Raw genomic sequence first — 20991 nt, 5'->3', positions numbered from 1 at the left:
CTTTTGTGTTACCACAGTGCTAGGCAGAACATCCTATAGCTTTTAAGCACGTTCCAGCACCTATGAAAACCAAATTCTTCTTTAAAGAGGAAGCCTGCTTCTGTAGAAATAAATCCTTATTTCTTAGAAGGAAGCACAGAAATAGTTGCATAAGAAGAGCAGGTTATACTTTTTCCAGTGTGGTGTGCTTTTTTAGAAACACCGATTTATCGACCCTGAAAATTTAGGGGGAAGTATGCCAGTTTCGGTGAGCCTTTTGTCTAGAACATTTCCTCAGGTGTGATGAAAGTGATAATATGAAAAGTGAGATCCTCATCAAACCTGTCAGCAAAATCTGGGCAATATACTCTCTAACCAGAATGACAGATTAGAAACTGACATGACTTTATTATGGTACCGGATACATGGGGGATTGTTCTGCTTATCATACACACTGAGAAGTGACAGTTTACAGCTTATATATTTTCATTATAATTCTGTGAAATGCACACCCAATTCTCATTACTCATGCATATGATAATTTGGGCAGATCGGGCTGTGGCGCAGGCGCTGAGATTTTGGAGGAGTGGTCTCTGGGGGTCATGGTGGTCATCTGGGGAGAAATAACGCTACTCATTGTATCTTTTTTATGGAAATCCTGTAGTTAAGGACACTGGAATGTGTTTAGTCTTTCCAATTAACCACATGTTCTTGTTTGGTCTAGTTTATGACCCTGAAAGAGTCCCCTAGTTGTTTGCTTTCACAGCCCTTTAACTTTTTCTCAGGCCTTGTCAACAGGGGGAAGGCCTGTATTGGTTAGAGAGAAGACGTTATTCTCTTGTTGCAGGCCTTCCTTCTATATCCTCTATACACAGTCTCTCTAGCCTCTATACGCAATAAAATTCCAGTTGAAGAATCCTTGTAGCACTATGTCTCTATATTCATAGAATCATAGAAAAGTTAGAGTTGGAAGGGACCTTAATGTCATCTAGTTCCAATCCCCCTGCCATGGCCAGGGAATCCTTACTCTAGACCATGTTGACCAAGACTGTCTTAATTCAAATTGGTGTCAAATGTGTAACCTAGAGACTAATGTCTTAGCTTATTTGTGGGATCTGGAGTCTCATCTCAATTGTTTGTATCCTAATTGTTTATTTTTTTTTCTGCTTTCATACTTAAACTGTCTTCCTGATGCTGTCTGCAGTGTTGTCTTGCTCTCTGTGTATTTTAAATAAATAAATCTTGTAGTGTTTCGTTTTTATTGTGATGCAAAATAGAAAGTATTTTTTAATGTTTTCCAAAGCTGGGAAATGACAGAAATATTTTTGAACATTTTCCAAAGCTGGGAATTTCTTTGCCAGTTTCATATGGCTCTCATTTCCTACACTGTTCCTGTGGTGCCTGGTTTCCTTTGTCCACCTACAGCTGTGGAGGAGAACATGCATTTCTCTTCCCCTGGTCAGTGTGCTCAGGTCTACTTGGATTGTTGTTACACCACAAAACGAAAGGTATTTGTCTGACACTCCCATCTCTACACAAGAGGCAGTAGAACAGGGAAGCCAATGAGAGTCTTCGTGGTAAACACAGAAAACATGCTACCTCAACATTAGGAGAGTAAATCTCTATCCACTTAGATTGCTTTTCTAAATGACAGTTCCTTATGGATCTTTTATTGGCTGATTACAGCAATCCTTATGTTGAAGGACTGCTCTTGGATACAGGTAATGCAAGAGCAGTGAGTGTTTGCACTTTTGGCATGTAGACATAAAGTCATAGTAATATGAACACAAGAACATAATTGTGTGGACTGTAGAGATGTCTGAGATGGCAAATTAGATCTCAGCCAGTCTCAACAAGGAAAATTGTTATAATTTGTGTTTTAGAGAAAGTTAATAATTACAGTGGGGATTTAAAGGTGGGGTGCTGTCTTTCTCTCAAGGCTGACCAACTAAAGGAGTTGTCGTTAAAGGCAGTTCTTGTAAATAGGTGAATGTACAAGGAATATGTCTTTGAGGAGCTAAAGTGGTTGTGAGATTCTGCTGTTGCAGGTCTCATTGTATATCTATCTCTGGTTCCTTTGAGTGAAAACAGTACTCGCATTAAGCTGGTTATGAAACTGTAGCTGATCATATCTAGTATTTCCTCAAACTAACACATGGGGGTATATGTTAAAATTGCTTATTACTATAACCTTGTTCTGTTCTCTCTCCTGGAGCTTATAGGTGTGCTTTATAGATATGAAGTAAATATTTCCATTCTTTTTGAAGAAAGAAAGAAATCATGCTGGTGGATACACAGCAGCTCTCACTAGGGTGCTGAAATAGGAATGAAAGAATATGAAGATTTCTCTGCTTGTCTGTGCAGTAGCCACAGTCCAGGCTGGTGTGTGAGAGGGTTACCTGGGGGCTAAAGACCCTGTGGCATGGTCTCTGCAGTGTGAGTTTAATAAGCCTGCAAATGCAGGCGGTAGCAATTTGTCATTCTCAGTCTGAATATGAATGGGGCTTCAGAATGGGGGGAAGGGCAAACCATACACTCTCAAGAAATAACTCTGTAATATGTTTTTATCAGTAGTAAAGCTTGAAAGTTCCTGTTGTGGAAAGTTATAGGTACTTACTGGTTCTGCGTTTCTTTACTCCACTGTCCTCATTGTACTATGGGATGATTGTAACAATGCTGGGCTGATTTTGCATTTTTTCTGCCCAGCTTTGTTTAAGCTTATATTCATTTTTCTTGAACTACTGAAGCTGTGTTTTACAAATCCCATTGTACAAATACAGTGGCATTCTCTATGTGTTTCTAAAATACGGAGGGTAAAACATAACACTTTTTCTCCCAGTTGTCTTTTTTAGAATAATTATTTTGATCCTGAGGCAATTTAAATGGTCATATACAGTGTGACCTCCTAGCATGATACAGTGATGTGCCATCCCAGAGAGGTGAGCAAGCAGTACGTGTGCTTCAGTCTGTTGCTGGGGAAAATGCATGTGAATGTGTGGTAGCTTTAGTTGAAAGTTAGTGCCGCCCTGCTTGAGGAACAATCATAGAATCATAGAATAGTTAGGGTTGGAAAGGACCTTAAGATCATCTAGTTCCAACCTCCCTGCCATGGGCAGGGACACCTCACACTAAACCATGTCACCCAAAGCTCTGTCCAGCCTGGCCTTCAACACAGCCAGGGATGGAGCATTCTCAACTTTCTGTGCACTCCATTCCGGTGCCTCACCACCCTTACAATAAAGAATTTCTTCCTTATATCCAATCTAAACTTCCCCTGTTTAATTTTGAGCCCATTACTTGTCCTATCACTACAGTCGCTAATGAAGAGTCCCTCCCCAGCATCCTTATAAGCCCCCTTCAGATACTGGAAGGCTGCTATGAGGTCTCCACACAGCCTTCCCTTCTGCAGGCTGAACAGCCCCAACTTTCTCAGCCTGTCTCCATAGGGGAGGTGCTCCAGTCCCCTGATCATCCTCGTGGCCCTCCTCTGGACTTGTTCCAACAGTTCCATGTCCTTTTTAAGTTGAGGACACCAGAACTGCACACAACACTCCAAGTGAGGTCTCGCGAGAGCAGAGTAGAGGGTAAGGATCACCTCCTTTGACCTGCTGGTCACACTCTTTTTGATGTAGCCCAGGATACGGTTGGCTTTCTGGGCTGCGAGCGCACACTGAAGCTGGCTCATGTTCATTTTGTCATCGACCAACACTGTCAAGTCCTTCTCTGCAGGGCTGCTCTGAATCTCTTCTCTGCCCAACCTGTAGCTGTGCCTGGGATTGTTCTGACCCAGTATCATAATCAGGTGTGACTGTGACTAACTGAACAGTTGAATAACTAATTGATTTCATTTCTAAAGGTGATTACTATAAGAATGGTAGCTCATTACTGGGGGAAAATAACTTCCTTTTTAAAATTAAATCTTTCTGTTAAACCTACTTAGATAATCCCATGAACATCCTAGTATATGGAGGTAGTTTTTATTATGGTTATGGTCATATTTTATATTAGTATGTTGGAAAAGTTAGCCTAGTGTACTTCATGCAGCCTTTTAGGATAAAAAAACCCACAAAAACCAGTATAGCATAAAGGGTAACCAATCTGAAGGATTACAAATGATCCTTCTGTTTCTACTCTTGATGCAAGAAGAGCTGCCTCTGACAGGCTTATCTTCTACGTTTGGCATTTCACGTGGCAGATAATCTTTGCAGAAACTGATCCAGCAAATTAATCTCTCTTCATATGTTGAAAATCTACAGATGTATGCTCATGAGTGAGTTAACTCATATTGAAGACTTAAGACTGGAACATTCAATGCTGAGTGTGTTCTGCACTCATCGGACAATACTGTTTATACGTAGAATCATAGAATGGTTTGGGTTGAAAAGGACCTTAAGGTCATCTGGTTCCAACCCCACTGTCATGAACAGGCTTGTCTCTCACTAGACCAGGTTGCTCATGGCCCTGTCCAACCTATCTTACTAACTCTGTCAGCTGCATGTTGTATAAAACCCAAATAAGTTTTTTATTTTCCTTATTACCCCTAAATATGACAGTTTTGTCAGTTCAATTAGGAATGTGTAGCAGAGATGGGAATTGTCCTGTGGTCTCACTGTTATTCAACCTAGCAAAAATAAGAAATTTAAATGTCATTTTCAATTTAAAGTTGAGTGGGACTGTTACTTTAATTTAAGGAGGACGTAAATGCTGTGGTCACCTTTTCCTTCACTTGAATTGATTTCTCCCTTACAGAAGAGACGGCACATCTTCTTGTCAGTTCAACATTTCATTCTATTTCAATTACATGTCCTAAAGAAAGGTGTAGCTTAGAGGGTGATGAAACCTGACACTGACAGACAGCTATTCTTGCCTCTCAACTTTGATTAGAAAGTTCCTGCAAAGGCAAGTTATTGCTTGTTTTTCTGTCATTCAGACATTAAAGAAATTTATAATGAGGTTGAGATAATAGTATTTGTATACTTATGTGTGCATAATCTTAAAGTTAGTTTTGAGAGCAGAAACTCTTAATGTAAATACATTCACGTGACTGTCACGTTGCACATGAAAAACAGTTTCTTTCCTCCACCTCAAGGCCAGATCTAGGGAAAGAAAGGACTCATACTCCCAGCCAGAAATGATTATACAGAAGTATTCAAAATGTGATGTCAACTTAGGAATGCTTTCTTCTCCCATGAGGTTGGACTTCTCCAGGAGCAAATGGAGGACTTGGAGTGGCTGTCTAGTTCCTTTATGTTTCCTTGCTGCAGTGTGAGTGAAAATAATACCGTCTTTAGCAGTAAGTGACCTGAGAAACCCAAAGTCAAGTCTCTGTCCATGGCAAAAAAAAAATGGACAGGTTCCTTATCTAGTGGCAAAGCAGTGCTTACAAAATCATCCAGGTGTTGTAGATTTGTCTGTTACTTTTGTGTATCTGTTGTATGTATACTGTATATATACATGTAAGGGATTTTATACCTCTCCTCGTTTTCATCTACAAGTTCTTTTATGCCAACTAATTACTGTTCTGTCTTTCACTGCTGTGACACGTCCTTATGTTATATGTCACTTTTTGCGATTGCAGTTGCTACACATTATTAAGGTAAATGATATTACTGACAACTTAATAGATAGTTTCCTCACTACTGACAGAGCTCTACCTCTTTCATGTTGCTAAAAAGAATACAAGTGGACAAGTGTATTCTCTCTACTTTTTTATCTTACGCATCTCAAAAAAAGAAAATCCATCCCATTTAGTGCATACAGTAATTGAATTAGTTTTTCCTACTTCTTAACTTACTAAACCTCCCCCCATTTTTAAACACCCTATATTTTCATATACATATAATCAGGGTTACAGGTCTTTTGAACCTGATTGGCATCATATTCCTAATTTTTACAAACCGTTTTTTCTTAATGTGCATGGAAATCAAGGAAATTATCCTCCTTAAAGAAACAGAATTATGGCTACAAATGAAAGCTGTAAAAAAATACTGTCTGAATAAAAGGAATGTAAAGGAGTATTTGAGGACTACTGAATGCATACTTAGGCTGTTCAGAATTCTGCATTCATTATTGTAAAAGGTGAAAAGAGGAGTATTAAAGTGTTAGACTTGACGTAGCAAAAGCTACAAACATCTACGAAGCTATTTGTACTGTCTTCACACAACAGAGCAAGACAGTATGCTTGTATTCAAATAGAGTGGCTGTACAGAGAGAGAATATTAAAAATTGGTTTTAATAGCTACCTTATGCTCATTTTAAACTATCAGAATAACAGTTTAAAAAAAGGTTACTATGTACTCAATTGTCTCCTCCTCTTCTTTGTGTAAACAAACACATGGTGTAACTGCTAGGAACTAGGAGTCTTATTTACCAGTCAGTCTCTGTCCTGTGGCTGTTAAGGTCTATTGTGTCTTCCTAGGAAAACTTTTGCCACAGTTCAGTTTATGGAAGAAATGTAATCATGAACTGTGATGGATTAATTTAAACTTTTTCTTACTATACAAGTAGGTGCTGTTTTGGGGAGGTATTTCTTTAAAGGTTAAACATCAGCTTGAGACTCGAAAATGAGGCAAATGAAGATTGGGAGGAGCAGTGCTGGTTACTTGAAGTTTGCTTTTTAAGAGGAATTTTCCAAAGTTTAAACTCCAATCATTTTTCATCCAAAATATTTGTATCATGCCACTTAAATATAAAGCATCAATTTTTCATATTGCTTTGGAATTTGGGAAGATGTGGTTAAGGGCTTTGGAGAACCCCTGTAAGCCATTTAAGATCTTTAAAAACCAACCCAAAGCCAGGCAGTTGGTTACCCCTGTGAGTTGTGCCAGCTACCTTGGGATGCTCTCAGCTAAGGGCTGTGAGGCATCTAAGGTTTGCGTTTCTTACAGACTTCTTTTTTCTTGTCCATGTTTTTTTCTTTTGACAACACGGAAGCAGCTGAAGTCCGAGGCCACGTTAAAACTTATACTTCTGTTTCAGGGCTAAGATTGGGCTGCCTAATCTTACTCTTTTATCAAATCCACGTTAGGCAGAAGCATTTTGCCTGGTCAGTTGTTCGCTTGTGTTTGCTGAGCTCAGGGTGTTTTGCAGTTTTGAGTCCATACCAGTATTGTCAGCTGCCAGATCTGGGGCTTCTGCCTCTCAGTTGTGGTTACTGCTTCCCTGCTGAGGCATAAGTGACCTCCTGAGTATTCAGGATTTGATTGCAAAGTCAAACTGATGGTACGGTTTTGACTTTGTACTGGAATGGCTTTGGAGCCATTTACAGCTTAATTAATTTCTCTTGAATGTCAAGAATTGTGTAATATAGTCTGAAAATTGCCATATACTCTTTAATTCCCATTATTTAGAAGCCTGTTCATGGAAATGGAACATATTGTTCACTTCAGCATTTGCCATCAGACTTTAGTGTTTTAACTCTCCAGTGCAAATTTTACACAGTACAATTATGCTTATATACCTGTTTTCTGAGAGAAGTCTAGAAGGAAATTACGAGGGGAAGACCTTGAAAAAGTCTGTTACATCTGAATATGGGACTGGACACCAACTCCCTATCTTGTAGGAGCAGAGTTATCAGTCAAAAATACAGAGTAAAAGGCAGGGCACAAGAAATTCCAAGCGCTCAGTTGAAATCTAAGCACAAGTATGGCACACCTTTGAGTTTATAGTGTCACCTTAAAATCCCAAGAGTTTAAGCAACTGATTTAACTTATTCCTACTCCAGTGAATGTGTGATCTACAGAATCATTTTATCATTTTGTTGTTTACAATTTTTTGTTCAGTTTTAATTGTAGCAAGGAACAGTGAAAGAATAATGATTGCTGGCATGAGGTAGGAGAGAGCAGATGATTTGTATGTTAACATGGCTCTTATCACAGTATCACAGTATGTTAGAGATTGGAAGGGACCTCAAAAGATCATCTAGTCCAATCCCCCTGCCAGAGCAGGAACACCTAGATAAGGTTACACAGGAATGTGTCCAGGTGGGTTTTGAATGTCTCCAGAGAAGGAGACTCCACAACCTCCCTGGGCAGCCTGTTCCAGTGTTCCGTCACTTATTTATGGTAGTATTTAACAAGGGCAATAACTAACATGGTATATGTTCAGATGGATCAGGCAAATTCAAATGTCTGTATTCTTCATCACAAGGATACAAGCACAAGGCCCATGTTTTTTTACCACTTCGCTATGCAAGTGTGCTATGTAGTTTCAGTGATAAGATAGATGAAAATACATGCAGCACTTGTGAAGGCAGTTTGCTTCTCATCGTTTCACTCTGTTGTTTCCATCTTCTTAAAAGCTATGAACACATTTGCTATATTTGAATAATCTTGTCTGATAAGTATCTATCAGAAGCAGCAGCTCCCAAAGCCTTGCTCCTGTAAACCTCCTTTAAGATCACACATCCATGAGTCTTGCTGTTTGTTCTCTATTTTCCTAACGTGGATCAACGCTAGCAACAGAGTGACTGCTGTTGTTGGTAGATTCAAGTGGGCATCCTTGAGTGAAGGCACTCCAGGTTTTGCTTTGAAAAAGAAGGTCCTTTTATAAGGTTGGCAAGCCCTGCTCTAAATTACATGTCACTTTCGACAGCAAGTTTTTTTTCTCCTTTGTGTTTGGGGACTATTGATATTTTGAGACTAGTCAGATACAGGTGGTCCCTTTCTGCCTGTTCTTGCTGAACCATAGCAGTCCTTTCACCTTTGCCAGGCAGGGGGCTTTAGTTGCTTTAAACATGAAGTGAGTTGAATTTGTAGATTCTATTTTTTTTGGGGGGTTTTGTTTTTTTTTCCCTAAAGCCAAGTTAGTCTTTTTTTTCTCATTTAGCCTAATTTCCTGAGAGAAATATATAGGTGACATATAGGTCACTGTGTTTTAGGAAACATGGACTACCTTTTTTGCTTCTTGCTTTTCTGTTTTTATTCTTAACCCATCTGTGCCATAACAGTAAAGGTTGATGAGCATTGTTAAAGATGTGCTGGTATAAACACAGCCAACTGCCAAATCCTCGCATCAGCACTGATAAATACATGTTTACATGATGCTGTTGTATCATTTCTGCATTTTTGTCTCTGCAGGCGTTTTCCTGGGTTCCCAAGCTTGATACAAACATTCAAGTAACTGTTGTTTCTTGTTATACTTGTATATACAACAATTTTAGTGGTTTCAAGTGTCATTGTCACTTTGTTGTTCCTTTCTCCCTTGCCCTTTCCCCTTTGCACTTTTCCTTTCCTTGACCCTGGACAGTTACAAGTGTGGTCCTGTTTCTGATAAAACCTGTAAATGTCGTGCACTTCTGGTGAGGACATGACATATTCATACCTTTCTGCCTTTGACAGAGCATAGCAGTACATTGAGGGTGAGGTCTTTAGGACTTTTATTTATTTGCAAAACGGAAATAAATAAAACGTGTATCTGATTTATTTCTTTTCTTTCTTGTCCTTTCAAGCAGTGGCCTCTTCAAATAGGGCAATAAACAAACCATCAGTGTTGACCCCTGAAAAATACATATTTTGATGCCTTACAACTTATGATATTGTGTTGGTTTTATATTTGTGTAGCTGCAGGCAGTTGCTTCTGCATTCCAGCTTATTTGTTCCATAGAGGTTTTGAATGTCAGGAAAGCCTGAGCGATCTGATGGGTGCCCACCATTTTAGTTTTGCCATAGCTTGGAGGTTCTGCACAAACTAGTAGAGAAGTTTCCTACAAGGCTAGTGGGTTAACCTCTTGACTTAATAGTTTCCCTTTTATTGTTACGCAGCACATATGCTCAGTCATTGATATGGTTCAGCTATGGTTATTGCAAAGATGCTCTTTATCCTCTTTTGTATTGAGATGTATTTTCTGATAACGGGTTTTTATGTATGCTTGCTTTTGAACTGTATGTGCTTGTTCCATGTATTTTATACTTAACATGTCATATTTCTTATACTACAACCTCCTGTTTTGGAGCCAGAACCTGGTTTTGGGGATGTAAAAAACAAGATGATCAGACCACTTTTCTATTAACAACTCAAATTTTGTGAGGGCAGAGTGTTCTTTGAATATGTCATTGAACATGCAATGCTGGATGAGAGATCCCGATTATTAGCAATTATTTATGAGGAAAACAGATTCAGAAGGATCCAATGAGCTCTTACTTGAAATTGATACATGAAGCTGTGTGGAGTTGTTGCTTTGGGAAGCACAGAAAAGAAGTCCTCCTTCGTTATGCAACTTTTCAATTACTCATTGGCTATCACCAAGGTGACCTTTTGAAATATCAGAAATAATGATTTCTGTGTCATGGCATCCGTAAGATTGGGAAAAATTGCAGTGAAAGTTTATTTCTGGAAAGTATGTCCAGGAGCTTTAACCTTTCATTCAAATTTCATAGCAGTGATTTAGAGCTGTATATTTTTATGCCCAAACTTAGTTTTTCAGCCTGGTTGTAAGAAGTACCAGAAATGTGATTGAAGTCAACTGTTCCTTTTGCAGTAGCCACTAAAGTTCATGTATTAAGATAAGCTGTTGGCTTATTTTTTTTTCCCCCAGATAGACTTGCTTTAAGTCTACTTTCAAAATTCTGTTGCTTGCTCAAATGCAGGTATCGTATACATAATAAGAGGTAAAACTGACAGGATGTGTCTGTCAGTGGAGTTATGAATATCAAATGATCAGTTTGAGGTAAATGAACTGTAAAGTATGTAATTATCGTTTATTGTTCCATACCTTTTTCAATATAAAGTGTGAAATGAAATTTGCAGTAAAATGCGTCCCATCTGCAATATTGTAGGACAAAAGCAGCTGTGTCGTGGGTCAAAATCAATTTTATTAGCAATTCATAGAAGTAGTAAATTATTAAGGACAAAGTAATGAAGCTGGGGAAAATAGTATTTGGTACTTAGATGTGAGATTTAACCAATTAACTGAAAAATCCAAGAATGTGTAGAAGATGCAGTTTGATTTTTCTTCCTTCATTCTGTCTTCCATTCACAAACAAATTTTTCTTCACCGGCTGAAGCCCTGGAAACTGAAAGAATGTTGAAGGAATTTGTGGCCATAAAGAGAATTTCTTATGCAAGTACTCAGGTCAAGCTGCCCTGAGCAATTCATTATTATAAAATTATAGAATACCTGGGGTTTTTTTGTGGATGGTTGTTTTTTTGGTTTTTTTTTTGAGAACTAACATACCGGTTCATCCAGTGTTTCAGAGTTCATCAAAACTCCCTTTTTATCTTTCATCCTTCCTGTAGGTTATTTACTCCATTCCTATTTTCTGCTGTGGTTGAGACATATACCACCACTAGTTACCAGCTGCATGGTGTGTTTGTGGTAGTAAGAGCTATGTAATCATTCTTAGTGTATGGATTGTGTAATAAATGTCAATATTTTAGGGCATTTTCTAGAGAGAGGTCTGGGGTGAAGATGGACAATTGATGTATTTACGTTGAGGTATATTTCAGTTTAAGAGACATGTGAACACAAAATATGGAACTACTCGTATACTTGTAAATGGACTTTATTCTGTGTTTCTCTGTACTGCACTTCTGCCCATGCTGTTAATTGTTTAGTCTGTGTATTTCTGTAGTTCAGGAATATTATACAGGATGTCCCAACATGAACTCTGATTTTCTATATAACAGATGTGTACCATCTTAGATTTGTAGATCTTGCAGTGCAACAATGATTTGGCATGTATAGTGCGTTTGTGGTTAAACCATAATGCTGAAATAGTACAAGACATCCACAGGATATGTATTGTAAAGTATTCTTGTGCTTCCATCTTCTGTGTTTCGGTGCATGGTCACATCTTTGCCTTACCCTTTTTAGCTTCACAAGTCTTTGCTCACATAAACATGTCTAGAATTCATCTGCGTCTCTCAGTTTCTTGCAGCCTTCCTGTTTTTTCCTTGTTTCTTGAAAGTATTTAAATTTCTTGCTTTTGATCACTGATTAAAGCATCTCTTTTCAATAATGCAGTCACTGTTTCAAAACCAACTTGGCTAATCTGGATAGAGTGGTGGTCATAATAAAGAAGGAGATCACTAGCCCCTTTAATGATAGCTTGGAGCCCCATCTCTCCAGGTTAAGTGAAGGGCAGGTAATTTGAAGCAATACCTGTCCTTTACATCATTATCAGTAAAATTGGAATATCCTTCAGACTCTTCGGTATGGAAATCTGTGTGTTTAAACAGATAATGGAAAGGTGAACATCAGTGCTTTCTTCTGTTGTTCTCAAAATAAAGTGCTCCTCTCAAATCGTTGGTATTAAGATTTAGTTCATTTCTCAAGATTCCCAGATATGTAGGTTTATGTGTAGGAGCATGGGATTTCAGTGAGATTGAATTTGGGGTAACACTCAGGAGTCCGTGCTATCAAATCAGTGTGTGTGGCAAAAAGTTTTATAAAAGTTTGTACTAATTTATTTTAGCCTAATCATCTGATAATGGTTTTAACTTCGAATTTTTCAAAATACCGTTCTCAACTGCAGAGCATTGCTGAAGTTGTTGAGACATAATTGCATAAAACCTAAATTCCTTCACTTTCCATTATTTGAAGTTTACCTGAGGTTGCTATTTATGAAGACAAAACGCTGCATTATAAAGTTCTGCAGAAAATAGCACCTTCGAAAATCTGCTCAGCAAATGTTAGGATGTCTGGTGTTCTGTAATAGTTACAGAATAGTTACAGGGTTTCTAGAGGCGTCATAGTTAAGAGTATTCACAGGGAGTAACGCCAGTGGTTGGAATTCTCTGGTTTTAATATTTCAGGCAATCAGAGGGGCATTCAGTGTGCAAATTTGTTCTTCACTTCAACAGAACACCTTGCTGCAGATTTATTAACTCCTTAAGGAGGTCTATTTTGATGTTAATAGGGGATTACTCTTGCTTTTCTCCATGACTGTTGAATTATTTTTTTGTTTCGTATATTAATGTTTACTGGTGATCTTTGTGTTCCTTGGCATTTCTTTTACATATCTGGATTATTTACAAGATACTGATATCCAGTCCATGAAACTATTCTGGAATCCCTGTTCAGATAGTATCATCTGAAAAACTCTTCAGAGGACACTTGTTTATTCTATAAGGAGTGAAGATTAGAGTCAGATTTATTTAAAATCCATGCTGTAAACTCTCATACTGCAAAACAAGATCCGTGTTCTGAAGAGCCTGCAGTCCAAACAAACAAATGTCAAAGCATGTAGGAACGGGGCAGCTTCATATAGTGAACATGGAGTTACTAAGTACTGAAGAAAGTTAAATGAAGTTGCAAAGGGGTTAAATATTGTGAATCTTGGTGTTTTATGGTTTTTTTAAATGAGAATGAGGCTTCTCATAAGAAATTTGTGTTGGATTAAAGGTCAGCATTGGTAAGCAAGATAAATGAGAAGTTTTTTGTGTACAACTAAATACATAAAGCATCAGCTTTGTTTGTTTATGACATTGTGAAATGAAAACATTTTTATGCTCTTAGGTACTTTCCCAAAGATTTTTACCTGTATAGACTTTAATGAATGAAGAATTAATCAGATGTGTGCTCTTCAAGTTCCCATGGCTAGCTGTGTGGACAGATTCGTCATGTAATTCCATATAGCAGACTGACAATTTCCTGGTCTGAACCCTGAGGCATATAGACTGTGGTAGGGCAGAATTCAATTCTCTGTAGTCCACATGTTATGAAAAGTGTCAGTAGATAAATTTATAAGGACTGGCCATCTTCGTCAAGGAGGTGAAATCTGTTTTCTATTAATACAAATAAATTGGAAGCTTAGAGCCAGTTTAAAGCACAGAAAGCACAACTTTGTAGTCCATTACCCAAAAGATGACAAGGCACAGTGCGAAGGTTTATTTTTATATGTATATGTAAATTCAGAATTCTTCCCATTTTCAACCAGAAAGGATGGAAATAAGGGTCAAAAGTAAAACTGCTGCTGAAAGTTTTGCAGATTAATAATCTGAGTAGAGTTTTATGAAATTTGTAGCTAGGTGGTTTTTCCGTATTAAGTTCCTGTTAAATGTGCAGTATGGATTTATTCAGTGTTAAAAATATTCTCTCCTCTGCTCAAATAAAGCCCAAGTTTTGCAAGAGAATCCAGCATATTTATAGCTACATAAACTTTTAAGCATGTCCAGAATAAATAAAGAGTATGTTATTTTAGAAATAGCCAGTAGGTTACTGGCTAATATTACTGCCTTCCTTAGACAAGGGACTTGATGCTTTGGGTCAGACAAGAATGAGCTGCTGACACATGGGTCCTCCACCTCAATTTTTCCCCTTCTTTCAGTGTAAGAAGAAATTTTGCTAGTGGGAATAATCATTTTTGATAGGCCTCTTCTTGGGGGCCAGAGAATGTGCTTAAGGCAGAAGACTTTCTTGTGCAACACAGGTTTTTATTGTGCAGCATGATCAAACCAATGCCAAGTTTGTAGGATCTCCTCTGAGTAATTTAATGTTGCTGAGATGGGCTGCTTATAATGTATTCCTTAGTTAAAATGTTCTCCACAGAGTTCACATCTCATAATCGCATGTCATAAATCATATAAATTTTGCTTTAACTGAGCTTAGTGTCTAAACTCACATTGCCTTAGCTGGGGCATGAGTTTCACACTATTATTTTATGTAAAAGCACATAAAGCATTATGATTTAAAGATGCCGATCTAAATGTAAACCCAGAACACAGCTAGTGGTGTTTGGGTAATTCACGCAGTGACATCACATGGAGAACATAATGTGTGAGGCAAAAATAAATTTCTTTAGAATTACTCTTTGACAAAATGTAAAAAATGTGGTTTATGTGTGGAAGCTTTCAGTTTCTTTTGTATGTAGGGAAACACAGCGTTCTGTTTTTTGCATCTGTACCCACTCAGTGCTGTTTTTTCCTAATGCTAAGAAAGATTCAGTCCTGTAAAACACAAACATTTATTTGTTTCTCCTACTTCCAAACCATTTTCAGTCTCTATTTCTGGCTTAATTTCTTTTCCCTCAAAATACATTTATTCATGGCCTTGTTTTCTCTGCCTTCCAGAGGAAGACTTGTATTCTTTACCAAACTCCTAATCCTCTTGTCTTTAGTCACCTTAGCCCCCAAATGTCCCTATCTTCTGAATTCTTTGTTCTCAGCTGCTACTTCTTGAGATTTTAGTTTCCATCCCTATCTTTGATTTGTGGCCCTGGCCTGTTCTGGAGCAGGCAATGCAGGAAATCCAGGTTTGCATCTCTGGTTGTGTTTTGGAGGAATTAAGGTCTGCTGTGTTACGAAGTTACACGTGCACCATATAGTCATGTTTATAACCTGTGCGAACAGTTGTTGTTTATTGAAAACACAGTCTTAGATATATTCCAGTATCAGTAACATATCAGTTACGGAAACTCTAGCAAGTCTCAGGTAAGGATGTGAGTTTTCAAAATTTCTTGCTTGATTGTATAAGTGAACATGGCAGAAACCACATTCGGGAATCAAAATCCTCTACTGACCTCACCTTCTTCCTCTTTAAAGTTTCTGCTTCTTGAGCCAAAGCCCAGAGTGGTTAAACTATGCAGAGGAAAAAGCCACTGGGTTTTAACAATAGTCAAATTCTACTTTTCAGTAGCCTTTTTCTCTGAAATACCTGAAGCAAGAGTAAGAGCTCTGACTGTTGCTGACCCCACAAGTCTTACTGTGGCATTTACCCAGCAAAGTACCGTGCCAGAGGAGGAGCGGACTGGCAAACAAGTGGCATCCAGATCTGGGGAGGATTTTTTCATCCATAATGTTCATGCATTGCAGTTGTCAGTATTTCATCTGCATCATTAGGATTTTTGTTATGCAGTATCCTCCTAAAAGGACATTAGAAACATTCTCTTTCTTTGCTGTACAAGGTAAGGATATGTTGCTTCTACTGAAGACTTCATAAGGCATGAGGTTCAGTATCTTATAAGTCTATAGAAGTTAATGGGATTTCATGTTTTTTTAAATGCTTCCAAAGCATCCTCAATTTGGCTGTATTGTAGGGGAAGGCCTTTGACTTTTAGGATTCCAACAGGCTGAGCTGAAGGTCATTGAAGTTAGCAGATGAAAGGACTTAGAGCTGGACTGAGTGGTAAGAAAGCTGATTTTACTGGAATCAACAACCTCTTTAAGCTAGAGATGGAGATGAGAGAACATGATCAATGCATTTAAATGGAAAAAATGCATTATGCTATTTTGGAAACAACAAAGACAGAAAACAATTGCATTCATAAAGGAATTCTTAACTCTTATTTGATACATCAGGTTTTAACTTCCTAATGTTTAGAAATCTGCAGTTAAATCAGCTAGACAATATTGACTGTGCCCTAATGTCAGTAGTTAAAGCTTCCAAAATTCACCTGTTTTCTTACATAGCTCTTTTATAATGTGCTATTTTTGGATCAGTGACATTTTCCATGCATTTTGAGTCAGAAACCATCTGAATTTTGGAAAGATCTATCGTACTCTATTCCTTGTAAACATGCTGCTTTCCACCCACTCCCACCGCCCCAAACAAGCATCAGTCTTGGGTTATAGAAAAGATAGAAAAGATACATAAGACGATATACTCGTGTATTCTGTGTATATTGTGGTCCAGGTATAATAATACTTCTGCGCTGACATTACAGCCAGTTTTGTGTACCTAGAGCCATAATAGCAGTAAAAGGCTTTTTGGTAGATGCCAAAGAGTTTCGAATGGGTCAGAGTTGCTGTTTTCCTACTGCTGATGTATCACTGTTTTGTTTCTGATCCTGTTTTTGTTTCTGTTGCAGAACTTCCCATTGGCCCTTGGGCACAGGTACAAATGCTCAGATGCAGTCAGAGTTTGTAGGGGAGTTTGGTGTGAAAGGTGGCGATTGTTCTTAACCTCTGTCAGATGGCAAGAAGCAGGGTGGGGTTCTGAGTGTGCCATCTGGAAGGGGTAAAACCCAGGGCACAATGCAAGGATGGGGATAAGGCACTGAAGTAGAATGTAGGAACTAGGCATATTTTGGGGGTTCTGGCCTTCTGCTAACTTTTTGGGCTTGCCTTTAAACCAACTTGCAAGACAGCATTTCTGGGGGCATGCAATTTCCTGCAGGCTCTACAGAATGAGTTCATTTTAATTTTGCCTTTTTCTGCTTCATTGTCTAATGTGCTCCGTGCATTTGCAGATGGAACAGAGAGTGGCAGTTTTCTAGCAACCTGACTTTATTACATCCAAAGGCTTGTAGAATTATAGAATGGCTTGCGTTGGAAGGGACTTTGAGAGGTCATCTAGTCCACAGGCTTTGGTGGGACAGTCAGTGGAAGTATAGTTTAAGTTGTGCGTACAAATTATAATGAATTGACCTATAACTGTAATAAAAAATAACTGCCTTGTCCTAGATGCTACAAATTCTTTACGTTATGATTTTATGTGAATACCTAATAAATTATAGGAAGTGGGGCAAGTATTAAAAAACCCTACCCACAGCGTAGGTATATGTCATCTGTTCATCTTCACTAATATGCATTTGAGGTCATGAAAGCATCGTACTGATTTCAGCTTTTGCTCAGCTAGACAAATGCAAGGAAGGAGTAAAACAATCTCCAAATTAACAATCTTGTACATGTTAATCTTCAAGAGATTCAAAGTACCACTTTATATGAAGACAGCATAGTAAAACTTGTGCTTAAGTAAATGCAGTGTAGCATTATGTGTCTTTGGAAACCTGACCTAAAATTTGACTGGTTTTGCTGTAACTGGGAAAACAATGCAACTTTAATGTAGTTTGGGGGCGTTTTAAACTAAATGTGGATTGAAAACTTAAGTTCAACTATATATATTGAAATTAAGATCTTCAGGTTCTAACCAGTTATAGACAAAAACAATTGCAGGTCATGTTTTTGCTTCAATACATTGACATAAAGGTAGAGTAACTTAAGAATATGTAAATATGAGAATATAGTAAATACTGATTTGAACCAGTCTAACATTCTGTAGTGTCTGGATGTATAGGCAATGCACATATTCAAATAACAGATACGAAATATTTCAAGTGCCCTAGAAACCGGAATCCCAAATGCCAAACAAAGCTCTGAAATTGTATCTATCTCTTTGCGTATTTCAACATCAACCAGACTTTTGGCCTTCATCCTATTACATTAACTCACTAATCTCTCCTCTGGCTGTGCAGTCATTACAAGATGGCAAGATTTGAGTTCCCTATTTTGCGTTTCACCTTTCCCTGACACATCCCAAGGTTAATCTTCCTGTTGCTTAGTTATTGCAAAAATGGGCAAAACCACAGTGAATCTATGAATCTAGTATGCTGTCTTCTGAAAGAATATACGTTGTGACATATAAATGAACTCAAAGTTCTTCTGTTAGTGATTAGAATATAAAATAACCTGAAGTCCTTTTAAAGCTGAGTTATCCTTTCTAAGTCTTCAATTTTCTAATGATTTAACAAATAAGAAGGAAAAAGAAGGAACTTCTGTTTGCCATAAATACGTATGTTTGCCTTTTCTAAATAGTCAGTGAACAAAATAACTTGCTCATTTCCCAGCTCTTCCACTGTGGCCAGAGCCCTCTATTGTGTTTGTATTCATTGTTACTTTCTTCACAAACAAGAAACTGGGGGAAAAGCTTGAAACTCATTCTTGTCTGGGGGTTTTACAGAAGACAAGGCAGGAAAAATCTTAGGATTGGATTTGTGTGTGGATTTTGTTTGGTTTGTAGTGGGGTTATTTTAAAGAATCCTGTGTAGTTCCTTTTGCTGTAAGTATCAACCCTTCATCCTTGATGTGATTTCTGTTAATGTCACCAGATGTTTTGCTCAGCATCTGGTACGCTGAGCTAAATAATGTGTACGAAAATTACCTTGCATCTGGATCTAGTGAAAACGTGGAAGATACTCCTTAGTGCAGTGTTCCTTCATGCCTGGGATAGTACATTCTTCAAACTGCAGTTTATTGACACTAGCACCATTGTATTACTTACGTAGGAGTTCTAAAAACATAACATTCAGCTTGTGGCTGTGGGAACAAAATGCTGTTTATAAGTACAGCAAAGCTAAGCCTCTTAAAGAATAAAAAGGAGGGGGAAATGCATCTTCAATTGTCTAGTGAATGGGAGATGTTTGGTGAGAAGGATGTATGTTGAAAGGGTTCAGGAGTAAGATTAATCAGATGATACGTGATGTATCCCGTGCTTTAGAAGTTTCTGTTTCAGTGGTCTTCCTCTTTGCTTCAGGACCAGGTGTCTGGATATTCGACACATGGATTTGAAGGATGGATTTTTCAGAAAAGCTGTAGATCCCATAAAAGCATAACTAAAGCTGGTTAAATAGAAAAGAAGTGGCAGCTTTTATGAAAGTGATTCAGAAGTAGAAGTTTCTGGGATTTGTTGGGGTTTTTTTTTTGGCTACAATGTTTGGAACACAAAAGCCATTTTAGATATTATCCAAAAAGAGAAAACGAGACATTGACCGAGTGTCCAGTGTTTTCATCTGCCTTTCTCCTTGTCTCTGTGTCTTGACAAGAGTTGTGTTTCTCTGGACCATCTTGTGGTTCTCTTGCATCAGAGATTTTTGGGATCTTGTTAGTGGCTTTTGAGTAATAACATTAATACTGGACTTGTGTTAAATAGTTTCTCTTAAAAAGATAAAATGAGCTAAATGGATGTAGAACACAATCAGATTAACTAGGCACACTGTTTCTTTTCTAGTGAACAAGCACAAGCCCTGGATTGAGACGTCGTACCATGGAATCATAACTGAAAACAATGACACTGTAATCCTGGATCCTCCCCTTGTTGCTTTGGATAAAGATGCACCTGTTCCCTTTGCAGGTAGGAATATCAGCATTTTGAATAATGAAAAGTCAAGAATTATGTCATTAAATTTGAATTTTCCTTTATAGGAAAGAATCATTACAATTGCCTAAAATAATAATGTGTAGTTAATTTTGTTTAATAATATCGGCCTCTGCTTCCTTTCTTCTCGTTCAGCTCCCTGGCTATGGGCAAAACTCTGTGACAAATAATGAATGTTACTCCAATCTTACATTACTTTGTTAGTCCTTTATAACTGTCAAGACTTTGAAAATTTAATGGAGGTTTTGAAGATTTTTGCTCAGATTGCTATATGATAGATCTAAGTCATACAGAAGTTTTTACTTGTATTGTCTGTTTTTCCTGACACTTAAGAGTTCCATAAGCAGAAAATAGTACTTGTGCATGTCAAGCAAATTTCCCCTTAAGTTCCCTGTTTCATTACAAATATTTTTTGAATTAAAGGGAGAATATTAAGACTTGATAGCTGTTGTGAAGCTCCTAAATAAGATGTAGCTGTTAAAAAGATTTCATTGTTTAAGAATGTTTGTCTTTAATAAGGAAAGGAACTAGTGAAGTATCCTTTATCTTGTGGAATACAGTCATGTTCAATAACTAGTAAGTACTTGACCCAATCAGTATTTTTAAACATCAGGTAAGATTAACCATTTTCCCAAAAGCCATGTGATGGCATCAACTGATCCCCTGTGAAATCCCCATTTTTTTATCTTATATAAAGATTGGTTTGTCACTGGTAGTGTCCCATGATTTTTGGTTGCACAGAAGACTATTTTTTCCCCTGAACCACTTTGGATGTTCAGTGCAGGGGACTTGGCTTAATTTGGTCAAAATTAAAAGCCTCAAATAGTATAGATGCATAGACACAGCAACCTCAGCATGAAACAGGTCCCGTGGCACCAAGTTATGTCCTAATCAATGTCCAGTTGGAGATAAGTAGCTAGCCTCTAACTGGGAGGTACTAATTATAATCAGAGCACATGTACTTCATGCATAGATGCTTAGGATAAGCTATCCTTAAATCAGTTACTAGTTTTTGAAACAAAGGAAAAAGTACTTGATTCCAGTTTTCTTGTTGGTTTTTATATATAGCTGCCTCTTCATGAATGAATAAAAAAAATAAAATGGAATGAGACTTTGACTGCAAGGATTTAATCTATCTGTGAAATCTTCATTTACGGTTGTTTAGCAGTGAAGATTGATTCCTAGTGAAAAGATGCCCTTTT

The 20991-nt window shown here is 37.8% G+C and overlaps 1 protein-coding gene across 2 annotated transcripts in view; it reads left to right on the top strand.

The window, feature by feature from the left end:
* Positions 1 to 20991, top strand: part of CLSTN2 (calsyntenin 2) — a gene marked incomplete at both ends in the record, with an annotated part of 315955 nt that overhangs the window by 103441 nt on the left and 191523 nt on the right. For both annotated transcript variants that reach the window (XM_080622918.1, XM_080622917.1), the window contains one exon: positions 19643 to 19765. Coding sequence is in view for 1 of the 2 variants with exons in the window: in XM_080622917.1 (XP_080479043.1) it covers positions 19643 to 19765 (123 nt within the window). The remainder of the gene's footprint in view (positions 1 to 19642; positions 19766 to 20991) is intronic.

The sequence above is a fragment of the Psittacula echo genome (assembly GCF_963264785.1).
Source record: "Psittacula echo genome assembly, chromosome: 7".
Classification (NCBI taxonomy): domain Eukaryota; kingdom Metazoa; phylum Chordata; class Aves; order Psittaciformes; family Psittacidae; genus Psittacula; species Psittacula echo.
The sequence above is the reverse complement of the archived record's forward strand: the minus strand, read 5'-3'. Positions and strand labels throughout refer to the sequence as shown.